At 37.3% G+C, this 18,050-nt stretch overlaps 1 protein-coding gene and 1 long non-coding RNA gene across 2 annotated transcripts; both read left to right on the top strand.

Annotated features, from left to right (window-relative positions):
- Positions 1-3,932: 3,932 nt before the first annotated feature.
- LOC140926839 (uncharacterized) lies at positions 3,933-6,004 on the top strand. Its single transcript, XR_012164491.1, has 2 exons — positions 3,933-4,102; positions 5,320-6,004. It is a non-coding gene; the product is annotated as an uncharacterized lncRNA (long non-coding RNA).
- A 2,327-nt stretch (positions 6,005-8,331) lies between these two features.
- On the top strand, positions 8,332-10,538 carry LOC140926838 (uncharacterized). Its single transcript, XM_073376517.1, has 3 exons — positions 8,332-8,739; positions 8,992-9,094; positions 10,041-10,538. The coding sequence occupies exons 1-3, from the start codon at positions 8,377-8,379 to the stop codon at positions 10,469-10,471; spliced, it is 897 nt and encodes a 298-aa protein (XP_073232618.1). The 5' UTR covers positions 8,332-8,376; the 3' UTR covers positions 10,472-10,538.
- Positions 10,539-18,050: the final 7,512 nt, after the last annotated feature.

The raw sequence follows: 18,050 nt of genomic DNA, 5'->3' as shown, positions 1-18,050 counted from the left end.
CGCGTGCATCCATAACTCCATGGTTGCACGCTGCACGTTTACCATTTCTTAATTTGAACCCAAAACTATTTTTCCTTAAATTAGGTCACTAAAAGGGATGTTTTGGCAAAATAAAAAAAAAATTCGATTTTTTGACGAGTGTCTTGCGATTCTCGATTTTCTCAGATAATGGCTCTTAATGGAGCCGAAACCAATTGTGGAATTGCACGCATTTTAGGCATCCTACTGATGAACAGTTGGGACACGTAGATATATTTTTAGCAACTACTATAATTTGCAGTCTGTCTACTTTGAATTGCTAACATCTGTTTTTCTCCATCAGTAATTTTCCGCATAAGTTTGGAGGGAGAGGAGGTTGGGGAGTAGCATTTATTAAGGTGTTTCGATACAGCTTCTCGGAGACCATACCAATATTTTTCTATCGCTTTAAAGGGGATTTTATCCTTGTCCAATCTCTCTAAAACTTTCGCCAGTGATTGACCATGGATTGAAGTCTGTCAAAATATAGTTTTGAATAAAATCGATATTACTATGACAACAATAAACAAAAAAATTGGAAATTGATAAAAGCCGAATTTTGCGCAATCTAGACCTGCTACTAAAAATCCAACACTAGGAACTTATAAAGTTTGGTGTTTAGCAAATAACCTCCTTGAGAAGTAAAAAATTCTGTATGTTTGAATTCAAATAAAACGTAAGTATATTTCAAACCTCGTATTTCAATAGCCGTGATAATTTTTTTTTTAAAAAGTCCTAAATAACTTAAGTTAATCTTAAGTGAGCGTCGGGATGCCGCTTAATATCATATTTCGATGCTCGGAAAGTTTGGTGTATTTTCGTTCTTGCCATCTAGAAAACCAACCTGCTTTCTCACCACCTGTCTAAGCGCAACTTTTTTCTAAATCTTGACTTTCAACGCTTTTTCGTTTATCTCTGAAACTACTCGAACGAATTTTTTTAAAATCAAATCCCGTAATCTTCATAATGTATGTAATAATGTCTAAAACTTTCATTAAGATTGATTCACTTTAACACCTTGAAATTTCAAGACGACCTAGCCTACGAACCGGCCAAAATCTGCGTTACAAAATTCACAGTTTTGACGTTATGCTAATGTTTGCTAATTAATGCGCACGGTACATACCTCCATGACTAGTACATTTCACAAAAGAAAATCATGAGGCTTAATTTTTTTTACAAAATATTCTGTCGCACTGAAATCTACCACTCATGGAGGTATATAGCGTGCGCATTAGTATGTGTAATCAAATGGTGACGAGTGAAATTTGGGAATAATTTCACTTGCGTTTTGTCCAAATCCTTATAATTTCCCGAGCCTTAAGGCGAGGGAAATTATTAGGATTTGGACAAAACGCAAGTGAAATTATTCCCTAATTTCACGAGTCGAGTATACCATTTGATTACCTATTAATATCATGGGTGACGAATTAAGTTAGCAAACTTGGATTTTTGACATGTTTATCCTGCACTCTCTCTAACGTTTAGCTCTTAAATTTGGCTTAAGTTCAGAGTTTTTCGACAAAATACCTGTTAGAATCCTTCTTGATGTGCTGTTTCGTGTGTTCAGGTTTTCTAAAGCGTCTTTTTGTGCCCTGACATCTTCATTAATGACATTTTTAAACTTCGTCGCCATCTTGACACTGAGACGTACGAAAGGTTGCCATGGCAATTTTGTAATTTCACATGTGAAATTACAAATTAACGCTGAAATTTCGCGCCAAAATTAAGGAGTAATTCGTCACCTATGATATTAATTAGGAAATATTAGCATTACAAATTATGTTTTTTTCAGAACAGCCGTTCTACAGAAATTATTTGACATTAGATTCTCATGCAATCACTGTAATTGCCTACTCGTCAAGATGGCGTCGAAAACCGTGACAAGGTCTATTGGCTGCAACCGGGTCCCTGCAACCTAGGACTCTCGAGTGTTGCTTAACAATTATTCTTGGAAATCGAGGTGAATAGAGGCTAAATATTTACCGAGCCGCGAAAGCAGCGAGGTAAATTTTCCCAAAGCCACTATTCACCGAGATTGAAAAGAATCATTGTTTTAGTATATACTCACAAAGTGTTCTCATCAAAATCCGAGAGGAAACCATTAAAAAGTACGATTTGATTGACAGATCAAATCACACGTAAGTTTAAAAATAGATCTTTGCAGAATTTTCAAACATGGCAGTTCACAAGTTTATCATTTCACAAACAACAGCGTAATGGCTTAAATGGAACTGCTAAAAGTTTGAACTGTTTCCTTACCTGAGAAGAAAAGTAGAGCTTTGTTGTTTTCTGTTGGCTCGCCAAGTTTATAGCCAAAAGGGTTTGTTGTGTCGTTCTTCGCACGAAGTGCTGACAAAAATGGCGGCTCGGTTGCTCGATCGAGCTAAGAAGTTGCCTTCCTGTATCATTCTTTTTCCTGTTTACTTGAAACGTAGAATTTCTGCAAACATTTCCTTTTAAACTTGTTTGTCATGAATAAACTTCGATTTTTGGGCCAAAATGTTCTTGTTAGAAAACGCTGAGTTCACGAAACGGCTTCTTCTACGCGAATACACGGGAGTTGTAAACAATCCATCGAGCACAAAACTCATCTACTGTAAATTGAAAAAAGCCGTATTAAATCCTTCCAAGTCTTTTCTTGCCTAAAAAAAAAGTCAGCCCTAGTATTCGGTAAACTTTTAAAAGATCGTTCTCTAAAAAGAATGGGAAAACACCGAGCTCACACATTATCCACTCGCTAGGAGGTGAATATTGTTGAATAGTCCGAGATAGCGACCTAATCACCAAGATCACTGAGTGTGTATATACTAAATAAAATTATGTTTCGGGGATATCCAATTATCTCCATAGTCTCTACGATCTTCAACGGAGTGGTTGGAGAGACTATGAATTAACCTTATCAAATAAGGGCAGTGTAGGTTGGTGACTGCGTTAAACTTCTTTTGTTTGGGGAGAATTTGTTTTCTTGGCCTAATCTTCTCTGATCGAAGAAAATTGCTATTTTTCGGTGTACATATAAGACTATTAACTCGATGTAAAATTTGTTTCACTCTTGGACTAACAAATTATTCTTCTCTAAGGAATCACTTTCCCTCAAAAGTCTCATGAAACTACCTTAAGTTAACTGATAAATGTTTATTGTTTTATTTAAGTTATTAATTCATTAAAGTGAGGTTCGCTTTTAGCCCTGGCTAAATCTATATATTATCAAAATTCAAATTATCATTTGTTTTTCCTATAAGTATTCTGTAGCAGCAGGTGGAGAATTTGATGAAGTATTAATGAGATTCATCTTCTGTGATCATGTCCTCCTCAATTCTCATTACCGTTCTGTTTTGTAAAGCATAGATACAAGTATTACATGGAGAAACTTCATGCTGAACTTAAAGGGTTAAGCTATGTAAATAAATAAATAAATAAATAAATAAATAAATAAATAAATAATGATTTGAAGGTAGCACATCCACAAAGTGGTTCTTCGTCTACCTGATTCCTGGCCGAATTGGAATTTGGAAATGCTGGTTTTTGAGGAGAGGGGGAAACCTGAGTACCCGGAAAAAAACCGCTGGGAGCAAGGAAGAGAACCAATAACAAACTCAACCAGCTATTTGCTTGGGATGTGAGAGTAACAGGTGAAGCATTGCCGAATTTGGTAAAATAACTGTGGGAAAACCCACATAACTACTTGTCTCGTTGTGTTGTAGATTCCCTTGCTCCTAGAAAAAATGAACCGCTCTTAGCGATTTTATAGTTAAAGTCATACAATGGCGCGCGGTCGTTGTCAATACAATATTGCGCTGATTATATCCAAGCTATCATTATGCTTTGTTTATTTTCGCATTTAACGTTGCTCGATGTTTTGAATGCATGCCATAGCTGAAACATTTAAGCACCAAATGAAAAGCGTTAGATATCCCGAACGTTGTAAGCGAAATCGGTTGTTTAGTTATAGGTTTGTACGTGTCACAGTAACTACTTTGGTGACCCTGTGCTTTGTTCTCGCCACAGATCTTCCTCCACCAACACGACAAACCCGTTCGGATCCACCTTCTGTTATAACTTGCAACACATGATATTTGAGGTTTGTATTCGTCGGTCCAGTCTTGTAGGCACGATTCGAAGCGGCGGTTTTTAGCGCAACACAGCTTTGCAATGTAGGAACAATGTTGTAACTAGTCGAAACAATATCGCAAGAATGTTGCAACGCTGTGTTGTGCTAAAAATAGTCGTCGCGAATCGTCTCGTGTAACATCACCTTAAGTACCATTTTCTCACACACAACTGGAAGCCATGCCAAGCCGACCATGCAACAAAACAACAGGTCAGGCAATGGCGGAAGGCAACAAAACAAGTGAACTCTGAAACGCCATGTGACCTGAAGTCCCTCCTTACACTCGAACCCAGTACTCCCAGCCGTGTGTGAGAAAAACGTTTTCCGCTTCTTTAGTTCCTCAGCCTACGGAGAACAGCTGTCGCACCATCGGTGCACACAAGGGGCGTTGTTCCCGAAGACTTACCTCGCGACATGCCGCGTTCTTCTGACAGCCTCTAAAAGCACATCAAACGCAGAGTTTTTTTCAGCATAGGGATTTAGCCAGTTGTATACGAAACACATTGGTGTGTAAAAGTATGTCTACTGTGTAACTGAACAACTTAAGGCAGATTTGAGAGTTGACAAACTTCATCAAATTATTTTACGTTTTCATGGAAATACCACAAAACTGCCGCTTAACCCCCCCCCCCCCCCCCCCGCCCCAACCCCAACACTGTCACGGGCGCATCTACCCGTAAACAAAACAAAAATTCATCCAATTATAAGTCCTCTCGGACTTAAGCCCACCTTTAGCTTTTCCTTGCTTGAATGTGAATGATGATAACGTTTTGAAGCTTAATTAAAGACCAGTAAAATCAAAACCACAAAACTGCCGCTAAGACCCCCGCCAACACTGTTATGAGCGTATCTCCCTGTAAACAAAACAAAAATTCATCCAAATTCATCTCTCAGATATAAGCCCCCTCGTATATAAGCCCCCCTCAGGTATAAGCCCCCCTCGGATATAAGCCCCCTCGGATATAAGCCCACTCGGATATAAGCCCCCTCAGATATAAGCCCCCTCGGATATAAGCCCACTCGGATATAAGTCCCCTCAGATATAAGCCCCCTTGGGTATAAGCCCCCTCGGATATAAGCGCTCCTAAAATCACTTACCAAGGTGTATAAGCCCAGGGCTTACATGGGCCAGTTTACTTCATTCAGCGCAAAGGAACTCACAATCTTCTTTCAACTGTTTTCTTCAGGTGATGGCTAACAATCATTTAGCATCCGTGACCCTGTATCCCCACAGTAACAATACTGTTTCGGCGTAAAACATCCTGTTAATTAAAGCCCTTCAAGCAAGACGTTTATAAGGAAAGAAGAAGTCTACAAGGAATATTATTTAGTACATATATAAAAAGAATAATATATCAAGGCAACCTTTTTTTTTTCCTCTACGTTCTTGCCGTTCAATCATTTTATTTATTGTTGCTCATTATTACTTGTAGTTCTTGGCTGTTTACTGGTTTTACTAGATCATCTGTTAGCTGTATATAGGGTAAAATTTTGGGGAACTGGTTAGCCTGCGTAGCATGGCGGTTTTGTCAAGCCGGGCTCCCGCCCCAATCTCCTCGCGGTTTCTCTGCCCTCACCGGCCTTTATTACTTAGCGTGCCCAACCAAAACCGCCATGCTACGCAGGCTAGGAACTGGTATGTATTAAGGTCTCCTTGAAATCCGAGTGTGTTGACATTTTTCATGAAACTTTCATGCCCACAAGAGCGGCTTAGGTTAATTTGTATGTAACGTTATTTTCCAGAAGGGTTCATTGAATAGCTATATAGTGTAATGTGTAATTTATTATTACTATAATTTATATTTATGGACATTTCTGACTTATTGTAATATAATGGGAAACAAAATTTAAGTAAAAGTTGAATTGATGATGTATCATGCTCTTTATTATATATTTTTTAATTGGTATAAAATTATAGCTTTGTTATTTAAACTGACAAAAAGGATAAGACGAGACTGCCTGCATTAGCTAAGATATGAAACTATGCGAAAAACAAATGTTTGGTGTTGTTAAGTGACGGTAATGAAAAGCTGGCGTTTCCTTCCAGATGAAGAAATGGCAGCTTTTTACTATTTTTAGGGTGATAAACTTTAGGATTTTCCAGTTCTCAGTTGAAAAAAAAAAGTTTTTCAGTTTCTCTCCGCTAAAAATGTAGACTACGACTGGTCTCTCTTTTTCTTCAGATTTAGTGGGGCAGTAAGCGCGCACACGAGCGTCAAGAGACGCGAGAAACGAGGGCGACCGTGGTCATTTTCGTGTTTGGCACGTTTCGCTCAGCGGACTAAGAAAAAAGGCTACAAACGACGCAGTGCCATGGTTTTTTTCTCCGCAGAAATTCACCTGTTCATTCATTGATGGTCTGGCTATGACGAGTCAATCCCACTAAAGTGTATTTCGTTTTATATGCATATCTTTTTTTTAGATCCCTTAATTGATCCTGAATAACAAACTCGAAGAGACACAAATGGATCGCGGAAATGACAAATGACACATGACATTTTTTTTTTTCGCCGATGACGTCATAAACGCGTTTCTCCAAACGGGGAAGGGTTGGAAACGCTAACATTTACTAAAATGTTACCTAATCAACGTAGACTGTAAACCTTCAAGTCTAGTCTTTTATGATTTATTTATTATTACTATTTTTTTTTTTTTTTTTTTTTTTGCTGACTCAGACTATTTAGCAATTATTCCTCGAGCCCGAATGGGCTCTGAGTCAATAGCCCATGAGGCGAAAAGGCCGAATGGGCTATTGACTCAGAGGCCATGAGGGCGAGAGGAATAATTGTTTTAGCGGGAGCGGGCTCCTGGTTTTAATTAATCCAACTAATTGGTCAAAAATATCGAGAATAAAAAAATATATATCTAGTTAAAGCTAGACTTTAATCCTTTCCTTACCGCCAAAAAGCCCGCGCTTGTTGCTACTAGTGGGCTATAACATATAGCCTAGTAGTAGCTCAACCAATCAGAATGCAGCATTGATAATAGACCACTATTTGGATTTTACTAATTCCATTTATCTCAATCTCGTCATATCAAAAAAGGAAAACAAACATACGGAGTAACCCGCATTGATATCATATGATTTGCTTTTCTTTATTGATTAACAAGATCTCACCCAGTGTAAATAAGCTCACTTTCATATTCGTTGACTACTGTGAGGCCCTCATGCATCCCACTGCTGTTGGTCCGAATGGAGTTCAATATAGTAACATTTTATCTCAAGCTAGAGCAGAAAATACCACAATAAATACAGTTTAAATTGTTCCCATCTGCCCTAGACAATATATTAACACCGGTGCATTTTTTTTTTGGGTCAACATTTACTGTTTGGAGATGGAGACCTAGTTTTGAATGGCACAATTTTAAGTAGAGACAAAATCGTCACCTTTGTAGTGCGGAGAACATGGCAATGTCCAAGCCACTTTGCTCGCGTCCGAAAAGTTTAAACATGCGTGTCCTTATAAAGTCTTGGTAAAGTCAGCTGGCTAAAAGGCAAAGAAAAATCTGATCACAAGACATTTCACAAATAAAGTGTCTTCTGAGAAAAGAGTATTCCGAGAAAAGTGTTCTCGTGTCTCTTTCTCCTTCTATTATTTACAACCTTCGGCCCTGAGTGGGGAGTAAAATGACAAATTATTAACAAGCATTAATGTATAAATTTTTAGTAGCGAATCAGTGGGCGCGAATAGGAAATCCGTTCAAAAATAGTTGACAACTACTGTAACTTGAATATTTATTTAGTGAAATTAATTTGTACTGATGCTAAACTTTTAATTTGTGGAATATGGTGTTAATCAATAACATAGAGCAATGAACTAAAGTAAGACAAAGTATGCGATCAACAGTTCAATACCTCAATATATCCGATACAAAAAAATTAATTGTTTCAAAGCACAGTAATATAATAAACCATGACTGAAATACAAGATTGTAAAATTTTGCTCTTTTTCTCTAGTCTTGCTTGTGAGCTATTTATTATATAAAATACGTGTAACCACTGCTCGCCTCGACTGGCTCATTTGCTAACGCGGCGGGCAGTGAATATTGCTTGTAAAATTTGAAATCGATAAGAAAACTGTTTATTTGAAAGGATCATTTTTATATATCTGTTGTCTGTCAATTAATTTTAATTAATATTTAAACAAGCGCCCTTAATTCATTGATATATGACGTCAACTACTAACTATGAAATTAAAAGAGTTCTTCATTTTTCGCAAGATAACTCACACTTAGTAGGCTGTATGTCGCGATACTTGCAGCTTGTAAATTTTTTATGCTACTGTGTTTCGCTCTCCTCAGTCAACATCTCGCCGCAGAGAATTTCGCCAGATGACAAAGGTGAAACAGACGTGAAATACGAGGAAAGCGAGATCACATTTTTAGTGCATTCTAACTGGACTTTAAAAGTGGAGCCCTTTCTCCGTGTTTCATCGCATGACAGCATGGCGTGTGCTCTTCAATGCCGTAAACGTGTCGTCTGTTTGTCCTTTAACTTTGCTGTATATTCTCGAAGCAAGAAATGTGAACTGCTGCAGGGGGACAAGTACACTTCTCCAAACAATTTCCAACCAAGTCCTCTGTACCATGATCATTACAGCAGAATAGTAAGTACTTATTAAAAGATTGTTACCCTGTTTTGCGTATGTGCGGTGTTTGATGACACTTACTAGGAAATTCCATTCTCGCCCCCAACTCCTGTTGATCCTATATTTTTGCAATTGTTTTTATTTTGTTTTATTTATTTATTTATTTTTTTATTATTTTTCTTGAAGGAGAATTTTATGCTTTGGGATAGATCAACAATTTGGTTCAAAGATTAAAGAAAATAACACCTTTTTTCTTCGTTTTGCTTTCAGAGTCCGTGTGAATACAACCCTTGCAAAGACAACACCACATGTCGACCACTTTACAACGTGAATGGTTTTTTGTGCGAAGTTGTCGAAGGACGAATTAAAAAAGGTACGATCATAGTAACTATTGGCGACATCTTTTCTAGAGTGAATGACACCGTTAAAATTTTACTATTTAATCATGAATTGTGGTGCAAATTTGTTGCAAATTTAAAACTCCGCCTGTTTATTTTATTTATTCATTTTCGGTCACGTGGACTTTAACTATTAGAAAAACTAGAAAGGTCCTGAAGGTCTGTTGCTGAATCTTCATGTCGTTCTCTCCTCCGCCGAAGCCTCTTCGTGTCGTAGAGAAGCTGGGGAGAATGAACTGACAAACTGACATTTTGAAATACTTGGCTGTTTTGTTCGATGTTTTGGTTTGGGGTTGGTTTTTTGATAATGTTTGTTTGTTTGCTTTTTTAGTTTCTTACATAGTGGATAATCATTGTATACTCTACTTTTAAGTAGATTAAAATGTTCTTTGCATTTCTTGGACTGAATTTGCTTCATGTTTACAGTAGTTAGAGTTTTGGATAATAACAGACCTTAAAAATGGCGTTTAGGGTTGGTCAGAAATATTCAAAAGCATTATTCAGCACACTATTTTGATACCCATCATATCAAATTCGGTTATTGACCAAAGACCGTCACAAATTCCTCAAATGAATATTGCAGATTTTTGTAACGAAATGGTCTCGTCACATACCGCTTGACTTCCTACTGTCTACAACGAGGCTGGGATTGACCTTGTTTTGATACAACCCTTCCTTCTTTATGGTGTAATTATTTTATTCTCCTGCTAACTATTATTTTTCAACTATAATTTTCATAAGAAGAGGAAAGAGGTTTGTATCAAAACAAGGTCAACCTCAGCCTCACGTTCACTCAAAGGCAAGGATACAAAATTTACGACTTCAAAATGGTCTATTCAATATTTTTTCTTGGTTGAAACACTTAGTGTGACAGTAATTTTCCCTTTTTTTTTTTAGCTGTTTTTTTTTTTTTTTTTTCAGCTGCCCCTTGGTTTAAAATGAATAACGAGAGTGTGTGTTTTGGTGCCAAGAATGATTCATTCGGCAGCTTCAATGTACTACACTATGGGACCATCTTAACATTTAAGCTTGTTTACAAGTCTGGATATGTCACGTGCAACTCAAAGAACTTACCGTATGGCAGCCACTGGGCATGTAATAACCAAGAAAGAATCGGAACAATAATCACTAACGCTGAAAACAAAGTAATCTTCCCTCATAATTACAAGAACACGTCTTTCACGCTACCAAGCTACAATTGTAACTCGTCAAGACTGATTTATCATTTATCTCCGCAGATGGTGGACGGGGGTGAAGAGTTCAGAATTTGGTACCAAGAGGATTATCGAAATCAGAAGGAAAATGATAATGCTGGTAGTACGTGTACTGATGTGTATGCTTTGTACAACTAACTTCACATGCGATATTTCTTTTGACGCATGCGCTTTATTTATACAATAAAAGTTCAAGAGATTTGCCAAGGACACATTTTTTTGTTGTTTTCTTTTATTGTCTGTTCTCATGCTTATATAACTCCCCACACATTTTGAGCAATAAAATACAACTTGTAACATAAGAAAGATGTTAACATATTAACACTTGTTTAATTTTCTAAATAAATATATCAATTAAACCAAGCGTAAAGATGGAATTCCTGTCGAGTGCTAACAATAACCGAAAAACTTAAGCCCATGGTTTAAATAATAATAATAATAATAATAATAATAATAATAATGAAAAAATCACTAACTGGTCGACCGGTTACTTGATTTCAATAGGTAGTACATCTTGAGCCCGCGATATAGGTATGTGATACAGGGAAGTGGAAGCCTCATTTTGACATTTCGAGCGCTTAGCCTAATTTAGAACGAATCCTCTCTGAGAAAGATTTCCTGAATTTGCTGAAGATTCTATGAACTGCTCTGACGAAAAGTCAGTCCTCAATACTTCAGCGTGTCCATAGTCCTACGCTGGCCAATCTAACTTATCAAAACAGCTGGTAAAAAAAATCTTTGCATTTACAAACAAGTTACTTGAGAGTTACGTTACAGGTAATTTGTCATATAGATAATAACAGAGATTAAGGATGAAAGACAGTTGTCCATAATACGGACACCAGTTCTATTTTCAAACTCTTCGGTTGGTCGGAGAGAAATTTCATTTATCTCTAGCATCAATGATAATAGGGGCAGTTCTAAGGACCATATTTTAAAATGGCTATATTCCTTGATGTTCGTATTCAGGAGGGCCAGCTAGGGTTTTCTCGACAATAAATCAATAAGCCCGGATGTTAGTGCCCCCAACCCTCCCCTCCCGGGAGTATGAGGACGATGATATATGGTCGTGAGTATTCTTGCGAAAATCTTTCATCGTCCTCGTCTTAGAATCTAATGGTCTCTAATTGCTTTAGGACATCAATACATACACCTCAGCGCAAGTTTGCCCGGCGTTATTGTCCTCGGAAGAATCGAGTCGATCCTGTCTATACCAGATTCGGAACTCCACACCAGCGTGCACTTTCTCAGGTTCACGGAGAGTGCGAAACACTAGTTCAGGGGAATTAGCGTGGTAATCTGGTAAAGTATACGCCGCACCATCTCTGTCGGGGAAGATTACTTCGTTATGATTGTTTGTAATGTATGTTAGCAATGTGAATGGATCGTCGCACCCCCAGTGGCTTCCAAACGGGGCTCTATTTTTTTGACAAGTAACATAACCGGAGATGTAAACGAGTTTTATGGATATGACAGCTCCATTCCAAGGTATTGTGAACATCCCGTAAGAGTCGTCTTTGGCTCCGAAACAGATCCTTTCATCACTGACCTTTAACCAAGGAACAGCTGAAGCCAGAAAAGAAGAGAAACAAGAAAAGTGCTTACTTCAGAATGTATGCCATTAAATACTGACTTACCCAAATTGACATTTAAGTGGTCTATCTTCACGCTGGGAAAAAAAGTGGTAAAAATCGGCCAAAAGATTGAGTGGGGGCGTGATAGGCACAAAACATTTTTGGAGTTCTTGGGGCTATAACTTTCTTTCCTTTAAGGGCATGACACTGAAATTAATACAGGCAACAATACTTCACTCCAGGAAAATTTTGGAATAGGCGTTTTGTTGGTAGAGAGTCACGTGACCCTCTAGTGGCCAATTAAAAAATCAAAATTCCCAAAGACTTCTCCTCCAAGAGAATTAAACCTGAAAGTGTGATACTTTGCACAAATATAGTGCACATAAAATTAAAGAACTTGTCCGATTTGGAATCTCAAATTTCATTTTTGTGACGTCACAATTGATGACGTCACAAAATGGACTTTTTGGTCATGCGCAGTACTAACCCAAAAAATGTAGAATTTGAAAGAAAAACTTAAGATAAATAGAAAGTGAAAGTCTCAACTCATTATCTTCTATAGTTTAAGAGATATTTGTGACATTCCACGCATATTTTTAAACAAACTTTGGACACATTTTGTGGCCGATTTTTAGCACTTTTTTTCCCAGCGTGTTACCTTCTTCAATAATTCTGCCACGCCTTTTGCAATAGTAACCACTCCAATTGTAAAGGGTCAGACATTTGGCACCATTTTTACAACGGAGATCATCGCATGGGCTCTGAATTGAAGACCAAAATTGAAAAATATAGAAGATTAAAATGGCAGCACGTTTAAACGGGATGTAGATAATTACATAAGACTCATTTGAGGCTGGCTGACAACTTTACATAAATTCGAATTCAGGATTGAAGATAAGATCGAATATTGAATCGTGGATCTAAGACCATTGATGATCAGAAATTTGGAAGTGGTGAACTTTCCCTAAGTAACTCTATTGCTAGCCGGCAATTTCGACAAACAATTTCATATTAAAGAACTATCTTTAGCTTGAAAGATTTTATAAATAAATTCCCAAACTCGAGTATTTAAATTGAATGTCTATGAACTATGTTTCCGATCCGTTGCAAGGGAACTGAACCGTTACCCTACTTTGAGGGCGGGCGCCTAAACCTATTTCCCTTTTGTACACGTTAGTCGCCACTGATTTTTAACGGTCGTTGCCGCCATTGGTTGTAGTCGTGATAGATGTATAATATATTCCCGTATCAGTTAAGAAAGACAGTTTGCTAGTTTATTTACTCAAATTTTGCGGAATTTGGGCAGGTCGATGTGGTGGTGTAGTGGTAAAAAGGGAGAGAGATTAGGATACAAAAGGTCCGAGTTTGACCCTGAGTTGCGATTTTCTTTTCTTTTTAATAAAAAAAAAAAAAACTCTCAATAACGGGTCAAAAGTTTCTAAGTGCCTTAAAAAAGGCAGCGACCGTTAACGAAAGGGACAACTACGGCGCCGAAACTGTGAATTTTCTTACCGCAAACAACTGCGAATTAAAGGGGCGGTGTCACGGCAGTCCAGTTCATTTCGTTTAATTTTGCCAGTTACTTGCCTCAATCGCTATGGAACTTCACGTAAGCAAAGAAATTACTTGTAAATGATACAAGCAGAGATTCGAGACAAACAAATATGTCTCCTGAGCATTATTTTTGAAGTTGCAAACAGCAGAGATCAACTCTGAAAAACTGTTAGGCTAAAAAGTTTTCAAAAACCCTAATTTCAATCCGTTTAAATGTTCTTCAGTTTTGCCCATCTGTGGCATCTGCTGTTTCTGTTGTGTTACTTTAACCTTCCTTTAATGTTTTAAGCGGTTATTTTTACGTTTCTCTTAATTTAACGGACATTCTGTAATAACCTAATTTGGCTGAATTTCGTGACACAGCTTCTTTAATTAGCAGGAAACGCTATGATTACGGTAAAAATAAAGTTAAGCAAAATCATCTCCGGTTAAAATGTAGCACGTAAAACATTTAACAGACCGAAAAAAGGCAAAAATTGAAGTGTCAAAACTAGACAAAAGAACGCATTTCTTCAATTTCCAGTTGTCTAAGAACGGGCATTCAACGGTTTATACTATCCTCCGTTCCCATAGTGACCGTTGTAGTGAGATTTTACTCTAAATGCATTAGCGCGATTTACAACGCTGGAGCTTCCGTAAAGTGCTTTCATTATGATTAATTCAACAGCGCTTTTTCTCTTTTCAAAGCTATTTATTTGGATGAGAATAGTATTCTATATCTAATTTGTCGATCGACAGTTAGTTTCAAGCCACTTAAAAATAGCACTGTTAAACGTATTTTAGTATTTAAACGGTAGATATAGGCATATTTTTTATCCTCCAAAAATTTTTGGTCTGTTCGGATTCTTTTGTGGTTGCTAACTATACCTACCTACCTGTCAACCTACCTACCTAACTTAGTGGCCAGCAACGTCGGACTAAATATCAAAAATTAACTTGCTTCAAAAAATTCTGTATTGATCAGTTCTTGGTCTAGAGAAAGAACTTCCTGAGATACTTTGTTCAAGAATGAATGCAGTTCAAAGTCTTTTTTGGTCGACTGTGTTCGCATACACTAATTACTTTCCTAACAAAGCGTATGTATGCACCTATTTTTTGTTGTATTCAAGAGTTAAGACGGCCAATTAAATTTAACGTATTTACCTTTTCCTGACAGTTTTAGTAAAAAAAGAATTGTTTGTAATCAGAACTAAAAAGCTCACTGCTATAAAAATACATAAGTAAACCAAAGTCATGACAGGATCATAAAAACAGAATAATTACTACATGACGTACGTACCACAATACTATAATGGTGGTAGGAGAAGTTTTTCTCAAAGTTATAGGGATATCTGTACTTGTCTGTCGGCAGCAATTCGCAACGATGCCCTTGGTCTTCCGGATGAATAGCAAAATTGACAGAGTAGCACAGCGAATGACTGATGCATTGGTGGACACAAGCCATTGAGTCGAAGACGTGAACGAAAGCAATGTTTTCTTTGTCGAGAAAACTACTTAAATGCTCAACAAATTGTGCTCGGTTCTCAAAATCAGATTTAAGGTATTCTTGCAAATATTTCCCTTGAGAAACATTAAGAAATATCCCCAGGAAATTTAAACATTTTACAACGATACGTAAACAACGCATTTGCGCTAACTTGATTTTTCAAAGCTGTCGTGAAAATCGAGAAGCTGCAAGCTACATTGAGGTGGTGAGGAATCGAATATCCCCTTAATTATGACCAAATTTTCTTCCTAGTGATTAGTAAAAAAGTCATAAGCATGAGAATAGGTGAAATCAGAGACAGTAAGGCCTGTTATCTGCACATTCAACATGGGCGCTGCAATTAGCACGTCCCACCACAGGGTGGCGCTCGAGGTCATTATTAATTTAAGAGACCTAATATTACTGAGAAGAACAAGTTTAGGTACGGACTTTTGACAGACCAAATTTTACAAGAGAAAATTACAAGGTAATCCGTCTTCTTGAGGAAATCATCAGACTAAATATTGGTCAAGTAAAATGATTATCTTGAGAAAGTTTTGAACCCTTAAAAAGCAATCCATTCCGAATACAACACTAGTTGGCAGATTTTATAATTAGTGAACACTGATGTATTTGGGTCTCAGGTGGTGTTAAGTTACATAGAAAATCCTTTTATTTGTCTTGAACCTTAATTCATTAAACTTTGCTTAAATATGAAAACAACCCAGCTCACAAATATAAATGATTCTAGGTTAAAAAGTACACCGCCTGGATGTATCTTTTTATAACGAGTTAGTTGTAGTCTGACCGTATAGTTACGAAAAATGTTTTCAACCAGTGGTGAATAAGTAGTTTATAGCATGAAACTGTACTAATATATAGATTTAGTCAGGGCTAAAAGCAAGAGCTCTCATTAATAAATTTATAATTTAAATCAAACACATTCACGTGAATTTTGAGGGAAAGGCTAAACAATTTTAAAGAAAATAATTTGCAAACAGTCCTAGAGTCAAACAAATCTGACATCGAGTTAATAGCCTTATACACTCTTTTTTTTTTTTTATAAGAATATTGTTTTTCCGGCCCAGGCTGAATATTCTTATTTTTCTGCCGATTTTAGGCTGAAAATATTCTTGTATTATTCTTAAATTATACCTTATGACATTTCCGTTTTAGAATTTATTGGGGTATCAATTACAAGTGTTTGGTATCTAGGTCTGTGCTGAATACTGTACATATGTATTGCATGTACCGTTCATCGAACTGTCATTAGCGTTGACCATTTTGCTATAGCTAGTGCAGGTTTTTTCGTTTTGTTGGCTAGTTTCGCCGTTTAGAGAAAGGAATAATTTTATACGGTTAAGTTAAAAACATAAAATTGTATTGTATTTACAGATGTTTCAACACACAAAATTATATCTATCCTTTTTAAAATCTCACTCAGCCTCGGCTTTATTCTTAAAATATTCTTAAAATTTCGCAAATTTCAGCCTCGATATTCTTATAAAATATATTCTTATAAAAAAAAGAGTGTATGCACACCCAAACGATAGCAGTCATCTTTGATGACTCTTGATCATAGTAGATTAGCCAATTTTCACATTGTAATTAAAAGGTTCCATTCCTTTGTCTAAAAGGCAGGCCAAAATAAAAAGTCAAGCCGAATTGTGTTTTTTGTTCGACAAGTTTACATTTACATATATCATCTTGCAACATCTATAACAGACATATTCGCAAGCTCCTGACTAAAAACTAAAGGACTACTACTAGGAGACATAAAAATAAAAAATACAATAAATCGAAACTGGTAAACATCACACTGAAAAAATGTAGTCAGAGACGGTGGCTTTAAATTTTGCAGTGGAATCCAATGTTAAATAATCAGATGGCAGGATATTACAGTCAGTGATCGATAGTTCTCGGCCAGAAGCTGTATTTGTACGTGTCACAGGATGGCTGAAGTGGGATAAATTTCAGTGGATGAGATGCTCCGGTTTTTAGGGAAGACTGATGATGTACATACAAGGGGACATCAATAGCGGCATTTGTATATCAGTGGTGTCAGTTTAGCTACTTGTCTTTTCTTTTCGAGAATTGGCCAATTTAGTAGCTTTAGGGCGTTAGTTACGCATCCCTCCTCCCTCGTGTAAGTTCTTGTTACGAAGCGTGCTGCCCGCGCTGGACCTGTTCAAGCCATGATTTCTGGTATGCTCTATAAGGGTCTCAAACAATACAACCATTTTCCAACCTTGGTCTCACTAGCGATTTGTAGGCCTGATCCTTAACCTTCTGTGGGCAATGACGCAAGTTCCTCTTGACAAAGCCAAGTGTCGAATTGGCTTTGTTTGTAATGTTTACGATATGTAGCTTCCAGTTTAGGTTCTCTGACAGAGAAACTCCGAGGTAAGGATAGTGGTCTACAGCCTGTAGAGTATGGCCAACAGCCTGTAGAGTATGGCCAAGCATAGTGTATGGGTGTATAAAGGGACACTTGGTTCTGAAAACGAGTAGAAGGTAACACATCGATGGGTTAAAGGCCATTCGCCACAACTTTGCCCATTTAACTAATTTCAGGGACCGCGCAGCAAGTTTTCGAGTGGGGGGGACTAAAGAAGAATGCGTGAAGGATTTTTTTGGGGGGAGCCGGGGGGGGGGGCATGCTTGTGGATTTCTATTCAATTTCTCTAAAGTGACGGAGAATGCGAATAACGATAAAACTATTGATTTTTTCCACATCTTCAGTGATGTTGCTATCGGGTCTGAAAATTCACCATCACTAACTTGAAATATCATAGATTGTTATGTTATACTACTGATATCAACCTTTAATTACTATAAATAGGCAAGAAATCCAACGATTTTGCTTGAGCTGACTTGAACTCAAGGCTGTATAATTACGGAGCAATTATTGCACGAGGCTGAGTATGAAATAAAGAGTTATGCAGATCGAGGGGGTTATCCGCCAAAGCCGAAGGATAACACCCTCCGAGATCTGTATATCTTCATATCATACTTGCAATTGGAATGCTCAACGAGCCGTGAAGCCTGACATCAAAAGACGGACTTCGCGCTGATCGAGCTAAAATCAGGACGCACAATAACAAGAGAAACAATAACTTCATGA

The sequence above is a fragment of the Porites lutea genome, chromosome 2 (genome assembly GCF_958299795.1).
Source record: "Porites lutea chromosome 2, jaPorLute2.1, whole genome shotgun sequence".
NCBI classification, from domain to species: domain Eukaryota; kingdom Metazoa; phylum Cnidaria; class Anthozoa; order Scleractinia; family Poritidae; genus Porites; species Porites lutea.
The sequence above is the reverse complement of the archived record's forward strand: the minus strand, read 5'-3'. Positions and strand labels throughout refer to the sequence as shown.